General features: G+C 38.1%; 1 protein-coding gene and 1 non-coding gene across 5 annotated transcripts in view; both read left to right on the top strand.

Moving 5' to 3' along the window:
- Positions 1-15,635, top strand: part of LOC134669992 (kinesin-like protein KIF12) — a 55,527-nt gene that overhangs the window by 17,914 nt on the left and 21,978 nt on the right. For all 4 annotated transcript variants that reach the window (XM_063527636.1, XM_063527639.1, XM_063527638.1 and 1 more), the window contains 3 exons: positions 4,834-4,923; positions 10,171-10,318; positions 12,025-12,156. In XM_063527636.1, coding sequence (XP_063383706.1) covers positions 4,834-4,923; positions 10,171-10,318; positions 12,025-12,156 — 370 coding nt within the window. The remainder of the gene's footprint in view (positions 1-4,833; positions 4,924-10,170; positions 10,319-12,024; positions 12,157-15,635) is intronic.
- Trnap-ugg (transfer RNA proline (anticodon UGG)) lies at positions 13,539-13,610 on the top strand. The gene has a single exon. It is a non-coding gene; the product is annotated as a tRNA-Pro (tRNA).

Genomic DNA, 15,635 nt, shown 5'->3' with positions numbered 1-15,635 from the left:
CCGAATTTGTCTATTCCGAAAAATCATTGACCGATTGGAAATAAAGTAATTCGGTATTCAGAAATTCCATCTTTTGTGAATTCGGAATAATGAAAATCGTGATTTTCAAAATAAGATTTAAACGCACTTTTTTAAGTCTCGCTAACCAAAATCCGAATCGGAGCACCCCACTCTCCAGGTCGTCTTGTCTGTCCTACCCCTAGAGTGTATGTAAAAAGCCAGAGGCGCGGAGGGGAAGCACGCCCGCTGTAGCAAAGCGCAGAGCAGCCGAAGCGGCTGAGGTGAGCATTAGTGCCTGCGCTTTGCTACGCAAGGGCCAAGAGGCTGCTATGCCCGCAGCGCCGGAGCAGTTGCGGAGCAACTGTTGCCAGAAAAGTGGATCAGGTTAGGTTAGAACTGCAACCCGACGAAATCAAACTGTTGCCAGAAAAGTGGGTTAGGTTAGGTTAGAACTGCGACCTCACGAAAACAAACTGTTGCCAGAAAAGTGGGCTAGGTTAAGTTAAAACTGCGTCCCCCAAGAAAACGAACTGTTGTCTGTAAAGTGGGTTAGGTTAGGTTAGAACTGCAACCCCCAAGAAAACGAACTGTTGTCAGAAAAGTGGGTTAGGTTAGGTTAGAACTGCGACCTTTACAGAAACCAACTGCTACTGGAAAATTGGGTTAGGTTAGGTTAGAACTGAGACCTTTACAGAAACCAACTGCTAATAGAAAAATGGGTAAGTTTAGAACTGTGACCTTTACAGAAACCAACTGCTACTGGAAAAGTGGGTTAGGTTAGGTTAGAACTGCGACCTTTACAGAAACCAACTGCTACTAGAAAAATCGGTTAGGTTAGGTTAGAACTGCGACCTTTACAGAAACCACCTGCTACTAGAAAAATGGGTAAGTTTAGAACTGCGACCTTTACAGAAACAAACTGCTACTAGAAAAATCGGTTAGGTTAGGTTAGAACTGCGACCTTTACAGAAACCACCTGCTACTAGAAAAATGGGTAAGTTTAGAACTGCGACCTTTACAGAAACCAACTGCTACTGGAAAAGTGAGTTAGGTTAGGTTAGAACTGCGACCTTCACAGAAACCAACTGCTACTAGAAAAATCGGTTAGGTTAGGTTAGAACTGTGACCTTTACAGAAACCAACTGCTACTGGAAAAGTGGGTTAGGTTAGGTTAGAACTGCGACCTTTACAGGAACCAACCGTTGGTAGAAAAGTGGGTTAGGTTAGGTTAGAACTGTGACCTTCACAGAAACCAACTGCTACTAGAAGAGTGGGTTAGGTTAGGTTAGAACTGCGACCTTCACGGAAGCCAACTGCTACTAGAAAAATGGGTTAGGTTAGGTTAGAACTGCGACCTTTACAGAAACCAACTGTTGCTAGAAAAGTGGGTTAGGTTAGGTTAGAACTGTGACCTTTACAGAAACCAGCTGTTACTAGAAAAATGGGTTGGGTTATGTTAGAACTGCGACCTTTACAGAAACTAACCGCTACTAGAAAAGCGGGTTAGGTTAGGTTAGAACTGTAACCCCCCACAGAAAAGAAGTGTTTTTAGAAACAGAACTAACTACATACGTATGTAGAAACATACATAATACATAATTATGTTGAGAAATTGTGTTTGTGAGTAACTCTTAGTATGTAAAATAGGAAATTTTAAAAGGCATTTCTGCTTACTTTAACGACGTAGACATTATTTATTATGAACAAATTCGGAATTTCGTTATTCGAAATTTAAAAAATCGGAATCACGTTAAATCGGAATTCAAAATTTCGGAATAATGACAATTCGGAATTCGTGATTTCAACAATCGTAAATGTTAAATTCGGTACTTTTCACTATCGGAATTGTAATATTCGGAATGATGTGGTTCGAAATTTTAAAAAATTGGCGGTTTTGCTATTCGGAAATATAAAACTTCGTGATTTTCATCGTTCGGTAATTACGACATTTGGAATTATGATGGATCGAGCATTTAAAAATCGGAATAATAAAATTCGATATTCTAAAATTCGGCATAAAATATTTCGGAATTGTGTAGTGTACCCGGTAGCATCATGACCCAAGTGTCGTAGTTTCGTAGAGACAGTGGTTAAAGGCAGACATCTAGAGTTTTGTAACGGAATGTTAACTTTAACTTGTCTCGATAATTTTAAGAATACCCCCCTAATGTAATAATATCATTAGATTATCTTATGGGGCATAATGTAATAATATCATTTTAATATTGTATGAAGGTATATAGGTTATTGTAAGTCTTCATTTTCCGTTCCCTTTTGAAAATTTGGGGTACTTGAAGTAGTAAATATATATATATTTCATTCTTAATAATAAAAAAATACAAAATATTTTTTTCATTAACTTTAACCTGTCGATGCCACTTTTTTGAGAATCACTGGAATAGAATCAGGTGTTACTTTGCGGAAATCCATATTAATTAAAACCAAAAATATTACTTTGCTAATCCGCGAAAAGATACCTAACGTGCTAGTCAATCAGTGCTAACTAGCAAATATATCTCTGCTAGCAATGTACAAGTTGCAGAACATTCTCAAAAATTCAGTAATATTCTCGGGAATTTCCGAAAACTTACACGATAATTTAAATTAAATTTCCAATAATAACATTCCCTATGAGAATTATCAAAAAATGTAGGTACTATTAGTATTATTTTAATAAACTCCTAAATAAGACAGTCAGTCAAAATAATTGATAATGACGGTGTCCAGCGACTTTCTGATTAATTTTTATGGTTCGTAAAATTTCAGTTCTGAGAACATTTCGTATGGAATATTTCGCAACTTTGGAAACTTCTTGGTGCATTGCTAGACTGCTAACCCGTTGTACTTGTGTATTTTTTCATGCAATTAATGTTTCCACCCTCCCACCGCAAGAATAAATGTGACGTTCCACGGGAAAAGTTACCTTATGAGGGTTTCTAGTTTCGGAGATATGAAATGTTTTGTAAAGAGGTGAAAAAATGCTCAATTTTTTTTATTGTGTGATCTGAAACCTTAATGCGTAACGTTTGTTTACCTGTTTATATTTTTGTTATAAGTTAGTTATAAGCCTAGTAATGTCGTCTCAGAGTTTAGTAGAAAAGGTACCTTATGGAAAAAGATTGAAAATTCCCAAAAAAACTAGTCAATACGGGAAATGAAGTTTGGTAGAGGACTGTATTAGCATTCTGCAAAACTAATTTGATAATTTCAGTTCTGGTTGGGGCGCCTAGCAAATATTATAATATAACCGTACATCGACCGACATCATAAATCCAAGTAGCCTGCTATTATACCAAAGTTACTCTCGTCAAGTCTTTCTTAACTAGAATAATCTTCATTTGGTTTGGTCGCATGCAGTAAATCAGCCATTGGTTTGCTGAAAAATGCCAATACCCGACGCATTACCTTATGGAATATCTGAGGTCATTGAACCTCAATGCCGCTTATCTTCAATGGCAACCAAAATATATTATTGATAAGAAATAGAGATTTATACCATCTTTACCCCAAAATATTATTAGTTTATCCTAACTGTTCCATCATCATCATGCCTCATCATGTAACTTAACCACAAGATACCTTTTCATTACATACAAATTATTGGTCTTTTTTAAGATCATTATGACGAAGAACTAATTAAATTTGTGGCAGTTTAATGTAAATTAATATTTTCTATTCATAAAAGATGAACTGTAATGTGATTGATGTTTTGTAGTGATGGATTATTAGATTTATTTCCATAAGGTACCTATTCGTAAATGTATGGAGCAAATACTGTTATTGTTATGTAAGTTTAAAGTGGCATAAGGGGTTAAATATAGTATTTAGTTGGAGTTTTAGGATTAATTTCAATTGAATGACAGAATTTCTTTCATATGTGCTCAGAAAAATTGATTGTGTGTCACATTAAAAGTAAAAATATTCAATTTTGTGATTTTATATGAAAAAGTCAGAAAATACATTTTCACCTCTAAATCGGTATTGTTTTTTGCTTAAACTGTCTGTCAGTATCGTTTTCTAATAGATAAAATTTAAATCTTTAGAGCTCATTGCAATCAATCGTGAAAATGAAATAAAACTTTATTTTCAAGAGATTGGTTAGTATACACATAAATCAGTCGATATCAAAAGTTTCTATTTGCATTACAGAACAAGTCTCAATATTTTTTTAATCTCAGATATATAAGGTATTATTATTTGTAGTGAACTATGTAACTTACTTCAGGAACATAGTTTTTTAGGCGGCTAAACTTAAAACTTCTCTATCGTAAAGTTGCTCATTTCACAACATTATTTTCAAAAAATCATATCTCTGTAACTACGCAACCTATGAGGTTGATCTTTTGTGTTTTCGATAGCGTATTTATTGTAGATTACTGGGGTATGCATAACTCCATACCCGCCATAAGGTACCTTTGACCGTGGGACGTCACAAATACACAAATAAATATAACAAACCACCACCAAAAGAACAATACTCGACACGTGTTCCGCCTCTCTACGAGGCATCCTCAGGAGATGTTGACGGTCTGACGCCCGGCAACGGAGTGACCTGTCTAGCACGTTAATGTTGCAAGTGGCTCTAACAGCTATATTCGAACTTTAAGATACGTTAAATAATAGAGAAACGATATAGATTAGATATGTCAGTGTCAAACAAGTGTCAAAAGTGACGTTTTTGTTTGAAGAAACGTCGCTTTTGACACTTGTTTGACACTGACATATCTAATCCATATCTTTTCTAGATCTATTAACTGACGTATCTTGAAGTTCGAATTGGGCCGTAAATCAATGTATCAATAGCCCACCCTGATGACCATGGTCTTGTTCCAGTGGCAGCCGGGCCGGCAGCCTGGACCGAAGCTCTCGGGGGTCCAGCACCACTCTCAACTTGGACGAAGACAACATTAACGTCGTCGTCAGGTAAACTAATAGTTACATTATTAGAGTTACGCTGAGAAAAGTCTGCAGCGATTTTGATAGCCCACGCAGTGCTAGTGTTATTTCAAACGTAAAACTTCTATGAAATTAAGACACATTATGCGTAGGCTATCAAAATCGCTGCAGACTTTTTTTGGTCTAACTCTAGCAACATTGATTAGCAATCACACAGGAATTCACAGGATGTAATACAAACAAATTGTTTGAAGCTTTTTAAAAATAACTTTGAAAATCTCAAATGACAAAGGTCAATGAGGAGCCTTTATTGTCTTGTACAGTCAGCCAAAAAAGTGGTCTACCACTTTTCGACTGACTGACTGACAATCAGATGATAGTCGAATAGTAGACCACTTTATTGACTGACCGTACATTCTACATATGCATACTCCGCTAAACTTACAGAAGGTCACTAGAGCCAAAAAAAAACTGGTCAAATGCGAGTTCGGACTCGCGTTTCAAGGGTTCCGTACATCACACAATTTTCAACAATTTTTTTTGTACATCACGTGACGTGAGTGAAACGTCTTGAAAAACCCGAATGGGTCAATCAAAAACCAGATGTAACATGAAGTTTTCTGGCGTGGTGGCTTATATTACCTCTGCAACTATGCAAAGTAGCTTAGATAGGAAGATTAAATGCCGAATAGTAGTACAAGGTGTCCAAATGCGAAGACTGAAGACCGAGCTCCGCCTAGGGCTGATAGCTCGGAGCGTCCGACGAGTCACGCTTCCTACAACTTCCGCAAGTGTTTTAAAAGGCCGAAGAGAGATAATACCTACAGGGTGGACAAAAAATAAGTGCATTCCCGTAGCCGGGGAGGTTTTCGGATTATACTGAGCTTTACAACTTTTACTACGGGACCCCAACCCCGAAATCGCGAAAAAAAATGTATCCTCCCGTAGAAAACGGACCAGCCAAAATGTATGAAACAGCCAAATTTTTCCTCGCAATTTCGGGGTTGCACGTTGGCAACGGGAATACACTTAGTTAATTTTTGGCCACCCTGTTTAGTGCTTTTTAAAACACGTAACAATAGTAACCTAATCAATCAGTACTACACTTGTACCAATGCGGCTGTGTGCCAGATACAGCCTATAGTCACACCAATAAAAGTCTGCAGCGGATATGATAGCCCACGCAGTGTAAGTGTTATTAATACGTCATAATTTCATAGAAGTTTGACGTTTAATATGACACTTGCACTGCGTGGGCTATCAAAATCGCTGCAGACTTTTTACGGTCTAACTATAGTCGCATTTCTTGTCGTCATTCCGACTATGCTTGAAGTTAGCTTCAAGCGTGAGTCGGAATGGCACGCCTCTTCGGGACGCTTCGGGCCTTCGGCCTTATGCGGATATCGGCCTAGGGCCTTCGCAAATAGCTGTCTACATCACGTTTCACTTAAACCATTGCGGCTGGTGTCCCTAAAAAACCTAAACCGCATTTTTGTTCTTAAATCCGACTCACGCTTGACTGTAGATTTCTAACAGGTTTTCCTGTCATCGTTAGGTAAAGGACTATTATGAGTAATTTTTTCAGAATTTTAGACCCTGTAGTTTCGGAGATAGAGGGGGGGGAATGGTCATTTTTTGTCTTATTTCTTGAAAAACTTCTAAATTGTTTATTGTACATTTATAAAAAAAATATATTTGAGATTCTCACAATGAGCTCTTTCGTTTGATATGTAACACGACATAGTTTGCAAAACTTTGTTTTTAAATTTTATCTTTTACCCCCCAAAAGTAGCCCTTATGTTTAAAATTCATTTGTTGACGTTACATATTCGTCTTTGGGTCACAGACTTACATATGTGTACCAAATTTCAACTTAATTGGTCCAGTAGTTTCGGAGCAAATTGGCTGTGACAGACGGACGGACAGACAGACGCACGAGTGATCCTATAAGGGTTCCGTTTTTTCCTTTTGAGTCCGTACGGAACCCTAAAAAAGAGTAAGGTTTACTCGGGGAATTCCGAATGTCGAAAACTGTCGGATAATTCCGAAAGGAGACTTTTATTATGATGGAATTAAGGGCTGAATTAGACGATGCGAGAACTCGCATGCGAGTTTCATACCATTGCGGGTTTTGATCGGTTGGTTTAATTGGACGTAACCAACAGTCCGCAATGTAACTAAAATCGCATGCGAGTTCGCGCGCCGTCTAAATCAGCCCTAAGGGTGATTTTCATCTGAATTTCGGAATTATCCGACATTCGGTATTACCCGAATACACCTTACTTATTCGTTTGTCTATGTTAGAGCAGAAGGAGCGAAAGCGAAGTGAAGCTCTTCCTTTCTCATTGTATCTGAGCGAAGCACGTACTATACAGATACAAGAGTTCTGGCCTTATGACGGCTTGACAAAAAATCTAAAAAGCCGGTCTTCCCCAGCTTAAAAACTGTTAATGGCAGAGACATATGGATTTGAGACTGGATTGTCTATACTTAGAGGTCAGCCAAACTTCATCTAAATCGGTTCAGCAGCTATTGATTCCCTTTACAAACTTCCATCCCCCTTTTCACACCCTTAAGGTTTTTTTGGGATAAAAATGAAATGAAATGAAAACATTTACATATTTTCAGGCAGCTATTGGCCCATTGATAAATACCTTAAAACTAGCAATACATATTATTACAAAATATATCTTAAAAATAAAAACACAATTATGGCTGCGATGCATTCGCAACCCCGCAGTGTCAGGGAGCCGGCCGCGGAACCGCCGCCGATAAAATCTATCCTATCACAAGTCTCCTTTCATTTCTCCTATAAATGCTTTATTCGCCCCTTTACATTTCAAATTACACGTGGAATAGGCGTTAAATGTAAACAAAGCATTAGTTCATTTGAAATCAAAATTTTTGGAATCGCAATTTGTCCTCGACATTTTACGTTTCACATACGACAATATCCACCACCCACCATCTATGTTTGTCTAGCCTTGTGTTCAACCTGAAGTTGCAAAAGTCAAGTGGAAGGCCAAAGCGAATTCCGTTAAATAATCGCAAATTGCAGGTGAAAAACCTTTTCCTATAGTACAAGAACAAGGAAAGCCGAACAAAGGCGGCGAATGGTCACCGAATATTGACGGCGGCTGTTGACACAGAGTTCGCATTAAAGTAATCGATTTTCATTTGAATGAAGCCATGTTTGTGACGTTGTATTGTGAAAAAAGTGGAAAGAAGTCTTACAAAACAAAAGCGGTAGCGGCATGTTCAATTGTTTCATCATCATAGGCCTTTTCGTCTATATCAGACGATTTATGGTGTAACACCGTTTTTGGTGGCCGAGTAGACCGATGCGAGATCGACATGGTCTACCACAATGGTTAATTGCTTACATACATATAATCACGCCTATTTCCCGAAGGGGTAGGCTGACACCACGGATTTCCACGGCTTCCTTCACTTTCATTACATTCCTCATACACGTACGCTAGCCGGTTTAGGGTGCTCCTGAGCCTGCTGAGCTGTGATCTGGCCTTTCTTCAGGATCTCCCCGATCTGATCAGAGAAAATCCGCCGAGGTCTACTCCTCTCAACTCCCACTTCCACTTCTCCCTATATACTCTCTTTGTTAGCCTTCTTTCACTCATTCTTTCCACGATTCAATTTTCTTTATTTAATAAAATAAATAATAATAATTGTTTACGGAGGTGAATCAAGCGAACTCTGCACAATTGCAAAGACAGGGTGTGAAAAGATTTAGCTGATACTTTTACTTTACGGTACCTACGTTATTTACAAAAACTCTGCATCCTATACGTCTCCATCTTATACTATCCTGATACTCATCGGCTCATGTATCTGTGTTTCGAAAATTCGCCTGTGAATTGTGCCATGAACCCAATGCCGCATACCATACATCGGCGAACACTGTAATTATTTATATTGGATTGTGTCACAGCACGCCGGGAGTGGGCTGTCAAGCTGTCATGGACGCCATGGTGAATTCCACAACCCATAATATTACTATATAATGTTACTTGTTTCATGACAAGCTTAGTGACTTACTTTAATTACAGTGTAAAATACCATTAAAGGAAAGGCAAAAAATTGCATGAAATATATTACAAATAGCTCAAACGTCTATACATTGTTTTAAACGACTTAAAAAAGGAGGAAAGGAAATCCTTTGCAACAAAGAGCGCTGTTGGTAAGGTGAGGTAAAGACAGCAAAACAGGGCACAGCCGGTATTTTAACCCGGGACCTCTCACACCCAAAGCGAGAATCATACCGCTAGACCATTGCCACTCTGTCGGTTTATAAAACTATATAGATACAAACAATGCAACATCACACGATGTATTTACGCAAATGTTCCAGATTTTTGTGTTGAAACCTGGTGATATAAGATACAACATCTGATCAACGGCATGATTCTCGCTTTGGGTGTGAGGTGTGAGAGGTCCCGCGTTCAAATACCGGTCGTGCCCTGTTTTTGGTATCTTCGCAGAAAAAACTAAAAGGCACCAGTCTTCTTCCTGGCGTTATCCCGGCATTTTTCCACGGCTCATGCGAGCCTGGGGTCCGCTTGACAACTAATCCCATGATTTGACGTAGGCACTAGTTTTTACGAAAGCGACTGCCATCTGACCTTCCAACCCAGAGGGGAAACTAGGCTTTATTGGGATTAGTCCGGTTTCCTCACGATGTTTTCCTTCACCGAGTGGCAAATATCAAATGATATTTCGTACATAAGTTCCGAAAAACTCATTGGCACGAGCCGGGGTTTGAACCCGCGACCTCCGAATTGAAAAGGCACCAGTGCAATTTCCTAATTACGTGTAAACGACGTTTTTAAGGTACACAGTGATCGAGGGTACCTACTGAATCCTAACGATTTACAACCGTCGTCCAACACAACAACCATTTTTTAAAAAACCGGCCAAGTGCGAGTCCGGCTCGCGCACGAAGGTTCCGTGTCATTACGCAAAAAAACGGCAAAAAAAAAACACGTTTGCTGTATGGGAGACTCACTTAAATATTTATTTTATTTTGTTATAGCGGCAACAGAAATAATATCTATAGTAACTCACATTATAGACGGGTCTAACGCGAATTATATTCAGAGAAATAATATCATCTGTGAAAATTTCAACTGCCTAGCTATCACGGTTCATGAGATACAGCTTGGAGACAGACAGACAGACGGACAGCGAAATCTTAATAATAGAGTCCCGTTTTTCCCTTTGGGTACGGAACCCTAAAAACCTAATCTCTTCTTTCAGAGTTCGTCCCCTCAACGAGAAGGAGCAAGCGATGCAAGAACGTGACATGTTGGATTTCCCTGGCAAGGGACAAATCATCTGCCACAACCCGGGACGAAAGGCCAAGCTATTTTCGTACAATGTGGTCTTCGAGCCTGCAGCTACTCAGGTGAGAAGGAATATCATTTTTTTAACGAGCCTAAAAGGTGTCCCACTGCTGGGTAAAGGCCCCTATAGACTTCATAGTTCCAATCCGCCCGATTAACTGCAGCATCCGTCCAGTTGCTGAGAAATGAGTCCAGGTCGTCCCGCCATCTCCTCTTAGGCCGGCCCTGCCGGCGTTTACATTGAATATGATATTATATTTTAAATGTAAGTAACTACAAAAAGGTAGGTGATCTGTTAGAACCCTGGAGAAAGACGAAGTGTATATTGAAAACGTGGTATGAGTATCGAGCCAAAAGCAAAGTAATCAAATTAATATACTCAGTATGTGGAAAAATACGTCACCTAAGTCACCTTCATTTATTTTTCTTTCAGAGCCTTGAATTTATTTGATATCACCTATAACCTATACAAAAACAAATATTTGTTTTATTTCCAATTTTTTCACAAACGTATTTAATGTATTTTTTAAAAGTCCTTTGAAGTATTTAGCCATATTTTTGTGAGGTATATTTGTAGACTCGTACTAAATTAAATACCTACCGCACTTGTATCAAAATGTACTATAATTATATTAATTATACATATACCTACATGGGACACATAGGTACATTGTATTGTAGGTATGTAACGGTTGTTCATCAAATAAGTAAAATAAGTTTTTGGCAAAAATTTCATTTTTGGTACAAGCTTTTATCGCCGACTGTACTTTTTTTCCACAGGCACCTAATACTCATCGAGACAATTCTAAAAACAGTAAAAACCCCAAACACAATTAGGTTTCGCTGTTTTATCACAGAGTTCCTATGGCCACCTCCGGTCTCCATCATCAGATCAGCTCCATGACACCATAATATTGCATTGTAAATTTAATGTAAATTTCAGCTCAATCGGAAACCGAGAAGTTGTTCAAATTTAGCTTGCAAGATTTGATTACACAGACAGACAGACAACGGTTAGGTGAAACTAAATAAAAGCTTGTAAAAAAAAAATATTAATCAATACACCGTAACTCGTAGGTAGGTAGGTACAGTTTGGGGAAGTGACAGGCATAGTTGTTGTACTCTTGTTATGGCCGCCCATTTCCTGTCACTATTAACGATGTTTTTGTTTTCTCAATTTGTTGACTGGCTGGCTGGCAGACTTTGTTTAAAATATACAAATCAGACGATGTTGGTTGGTATTTAAAAAAAGTTATAGTTACCAACGCAACACTTATTTATCAGTTATGGTTATTATCAGACCAATTGTAACGAACTTTTAATAATTGGTAGTTTTTTTTATGACTCTTCATTTAATGTGAGTTTACCCATAGACTACATGTTTGGTGATAATCTCGATTTTCTATGTATTTTGAGTGAACTTAATGTTCCTATAACCAATTAACCACTATACAAAGAAAGTTGAAACGGAAACTCCGTTAACAATTATTCTCTTAAATTTTGATTTGAGTACTTTTTGATGTGCAGTCATTACAGAAAACCATTCAAAATGGACTATTTTAAATCTATTTTAGAGCTAAATCCGGTTTCCAGACACATAACTAGTGTAGTTGATACCTGTAGCATCAAATGTAGGGCTATCTTGGCATCGCCTTGTCCGTATCGCACTAGTTTTAGGAGCCGCTTCCGTTAGCGAGACGGGTATATTTACCTAAAATATTTAAAACTCAGCTCCTATTTCATCTTAACATTGTTGTTTGTATCCCAGGAGGACGTCTTGGAGTACTCCGGTGTGAAGCGGCTCCTAGAGATGGCAGTCGAGGGTTTCTCCTGCACCGCCTTCTGTTACGGGCAGACTGGGAGCGGGAAAACACACACATTAACTGGTCCTCCGGGCTTGGTAAGCCTAATTTAAGTATCTAGATGATTAGGGCTTAGAATAGGTACTCCGACTTGGCTTGGCAGTCGAAGGTTAAGTCTGCACGCCTTCAGCTACGGGCAGACAGGCAGCGGCAAGACGCACACATTAACCGGCCCACCGGGCTTAGTAATAAGGTTTACTTAAGTATCTAGATGATTAGTTTGGATTCCCCAGGAGTTTTAGAATACTATATTAAGAGCCACCCCACACTAGCGTCCTTTGAGCGTCGGCGTCTAGTCAGCGATTTGGAAAATGGCGTTGCTGCGCACTGCGCAGTTGCGCCGACGTTGCGTCGAGCAGCAGCCATATAGAGTTGGCTAGACACCGACGCTCGGAAGACGCTAGTATAGGGTGGCCCTAAGGGCTGAGGTGATCGACAGCTGATCGGCCACTGATTTGTGGCTTTTTGACCGGTTGTGCCGATTTGGGGTTGTATAATTGTGACTAAGTAGTAAATCAATAAAATCGGGCTTTGGTAATCGTTTGATGGATCCCGCGAAAATCGGTTGTACTTCATATACGAATAGAGTTAGGATTTCAACGTATTTCCTAAAATATGTGAAAGATCTTCCATTGATCAACAAATATCTCACATGAAATAGGTAGGTGGGTACACACTTTTCTACGAAAGCTCCTTGAAGAATCCATATTTATAGTAGGTATTTTATGCAACCGTTGTTTAAGAGAGGTCAAAAAAGGCGAGTGGCGTGAGTAACAATTTGAGGCGAAGCCGAAAATTGTTAATAAAGACGCCACGAGTATTTTTTGACTCAGTTAAACAACGTTGCATACAATACTTTTTCTACGACCAAGCACTTACTTTGAAATAAAATTGCAAAAACAAATATTTTTAAATCAAGAAGTAGCAAAAATGGAGGATGCGGGCGGGAAAAAAATGAATGAATGAATAAAATTTTAAAAAAATGTCTATGGTTTATTTATTTGTCAGAGATGACATTTAAAATAAGGTAGGCAACACTGTATGTCCTTCAATATTTTTTTAAGTGGTCACTACAAAGTATCGTAAAATCGCCAAAAAGATACCTACTGCGTGTATGCACAAATTATTTTTTGGGGAATAGAGAAAGACTTGTCTTGACAACTATAAGTTAGGGTTTTAAAGGTGTGTGCACGACCCTTTAAATGACAAATAAAAGTACGGGAGTAGAAAAAGTATTAAAACCTACTACATATCATGATAGAGTACAATTTTATTATTACGCAATTAAAACTACGTTATTGCAGCCAAATTATGACTCATAAAACAATGATATATAGACATAAAATGAAGGTGTATTTACACAAATGTTAGATACAACCTTTTTGGATTGGACTGGAGAATTATAAAAGGAAAACCGAGTGGCATGATGGTCTAGCGGTATGATTCTCGCTTTGGGTGTGAGAGGTCCCGGGTTCAAATCCCGGTCGTGCCCTGTTTTGCTGAAATACGCATTATCATAACCAGGAAAAATGTGAAATAGTTTATTTAAATGCGAAGAAATCATCGTAATCCTACTGGCAGTGGTAGAGTAGTATCTGCATCTCTTTTGCAATAGGTACACATTTGGGTATCTATGCCACGATATGCACTTTGTTACTACGGCGCTCGCCCTAAGTTTTCACATACATGTTTCTTTGCCCTGTAAGTGTAGGTATACATTATGTCGTATATCACGCTTTACACCTGAAGGTCATTTTAGCAGCTTGACTATACACTAAACAAATGAAACCGTCAAATTTACTTTCCCAAATCACAATCCGACACCCGAAATGTTTTCACCAAACCTCCACTCAACTTTTTCTCTTTCTACACTGTTGTAAAGTTTAAATTGGTTTGAATTTTAAAGGTAGTTACGACAGTGAACTACCCTCGATTATTTATGTATGGGCGCTGATTACGTAGCGTGACGCTGCGGCCATTTATCTGTGTCCTTTGGCGCATGGTCATTATTCAAATCGTGTTATGGAAATGGACATACGTCACGTGTTGCACTAAAATTCTTTGTATCATGTAAAACATAGGCCATTGTTGAAGGAGTAATTCACGGACGGGGTGATTTATTTGGAAAGCGTCAATATTGTTAATAGCTGTAGATAAACATGATGATAACAAGAACCGACATGATCGTATTATTTTATTTTATTCTTGATGCTCACTGCCTATATACATAGGTTAATAGACATACATATATGTATAAATTATACAGTGTGGAAAGATAAGTCGGGCCCTGGAAGGAAACTACCTTAAATCCTTAAGCTGGCCCATTATACTTAAAGGAGACATTCCTTTATTTTTTAAAAGAAACAAAACTGCATTTAAAAAGTTTCTAATACTCGCTTGCCTCGCCCGGGACTCGAACCGACTAAAAAATCCAAAAAATTAAAACTCGCAATTTTATTCTACTAGTCGACACAGTTAATATTAATGATAATATTTCTCTAAGAAACATTAGGTCTTACACTCGTCTGTCGTACAAAATATCCATAAAATCTAATATTTAGTACTCAAGATTTTTTTAGACAAGCCAAAATGAAGAAAAAAAGGAAAATACTTTGAATGCAGATTTGTTTCTTTTTAAAAATAAAGGAATGTCTCCTTTGAGTAAAATGAGCTAGCTTAAGGATTTAAGGTAAGTAGTTTCCCTCCAGGGCCCGACTTATCTTTCCACACTGTATACATAGGTATATCTATCAACAAATATATTTGCTTTGGTATTTTTACCTGGTATTGGATTCTAATTTAACAATTTGATCTGGTTTTGATACGACCTAGACGATCGTCTCGACGTACGACTTTCACTTCATTTCGCTTACACCAATCAATGTGAGCTATCTTCATGGTCATATCAAAATATGATCAAAACCGTAACAAATTCTCAAATCTGAATCAGGTTTCTGTAATATGTTATCGCCGCGCTGAGGTGAAAACTTGATTGTGTCCGTATTTCTATTGTATGTCCGTATGTCTTTCGCTTGCTTGAGGTTCAAAATCATCAGCACTCGCACTGGCAGCCAAAATCAACTTTGCTATCTTGTACCTACCAATTTTCTATCACTCAATTTGCATGCGATGTAGGTTACTTATATAATATTTTTCGTTACATATACATACTCGTGTAAGTATTTTAAGTTCATTACCTATCTCAACAACATCAATATATTATTGGTGGTTATAATATATTATTGACATTTCAACGAATGGAAATCACATTTAAGTACTCATAGGTAATCACTTAATTATCCTTAAAAAATATAATTCATACATAAAACGACGCATAAAACTGAAAAATGACTAAAAGAATTGAGTAGTAGGTAGATTTAACAGCACATCCAAAAGCTATTTGGCCGCAATCTGACGATGGAATCTAAAATTGTCCCCGTTAGTTACTAGGCTATTACCTATCATCGATCGGCGTAGGTACAATTTACAAAACTGGTTGTGTCAATTTGTTGTATAG

Source organism: Cydia fagiglandana, chromosome 13 (assembly GCF_963556715.1).
Source record: "Cydia fagiglandana chromosome 13, ilCydFagi1.1, whole genome shotgun sequence".
NCBI lineage: Eukaryota > Metazoa > Arthropoda > Insecta > Lepidoptera > Tortricidae > Cydia > Cydia fagiglandana.
Note: the sequence above shows the minus strand (reverse complement) of the source record. Positions and strands in the feature narration are given on the sequence as shown.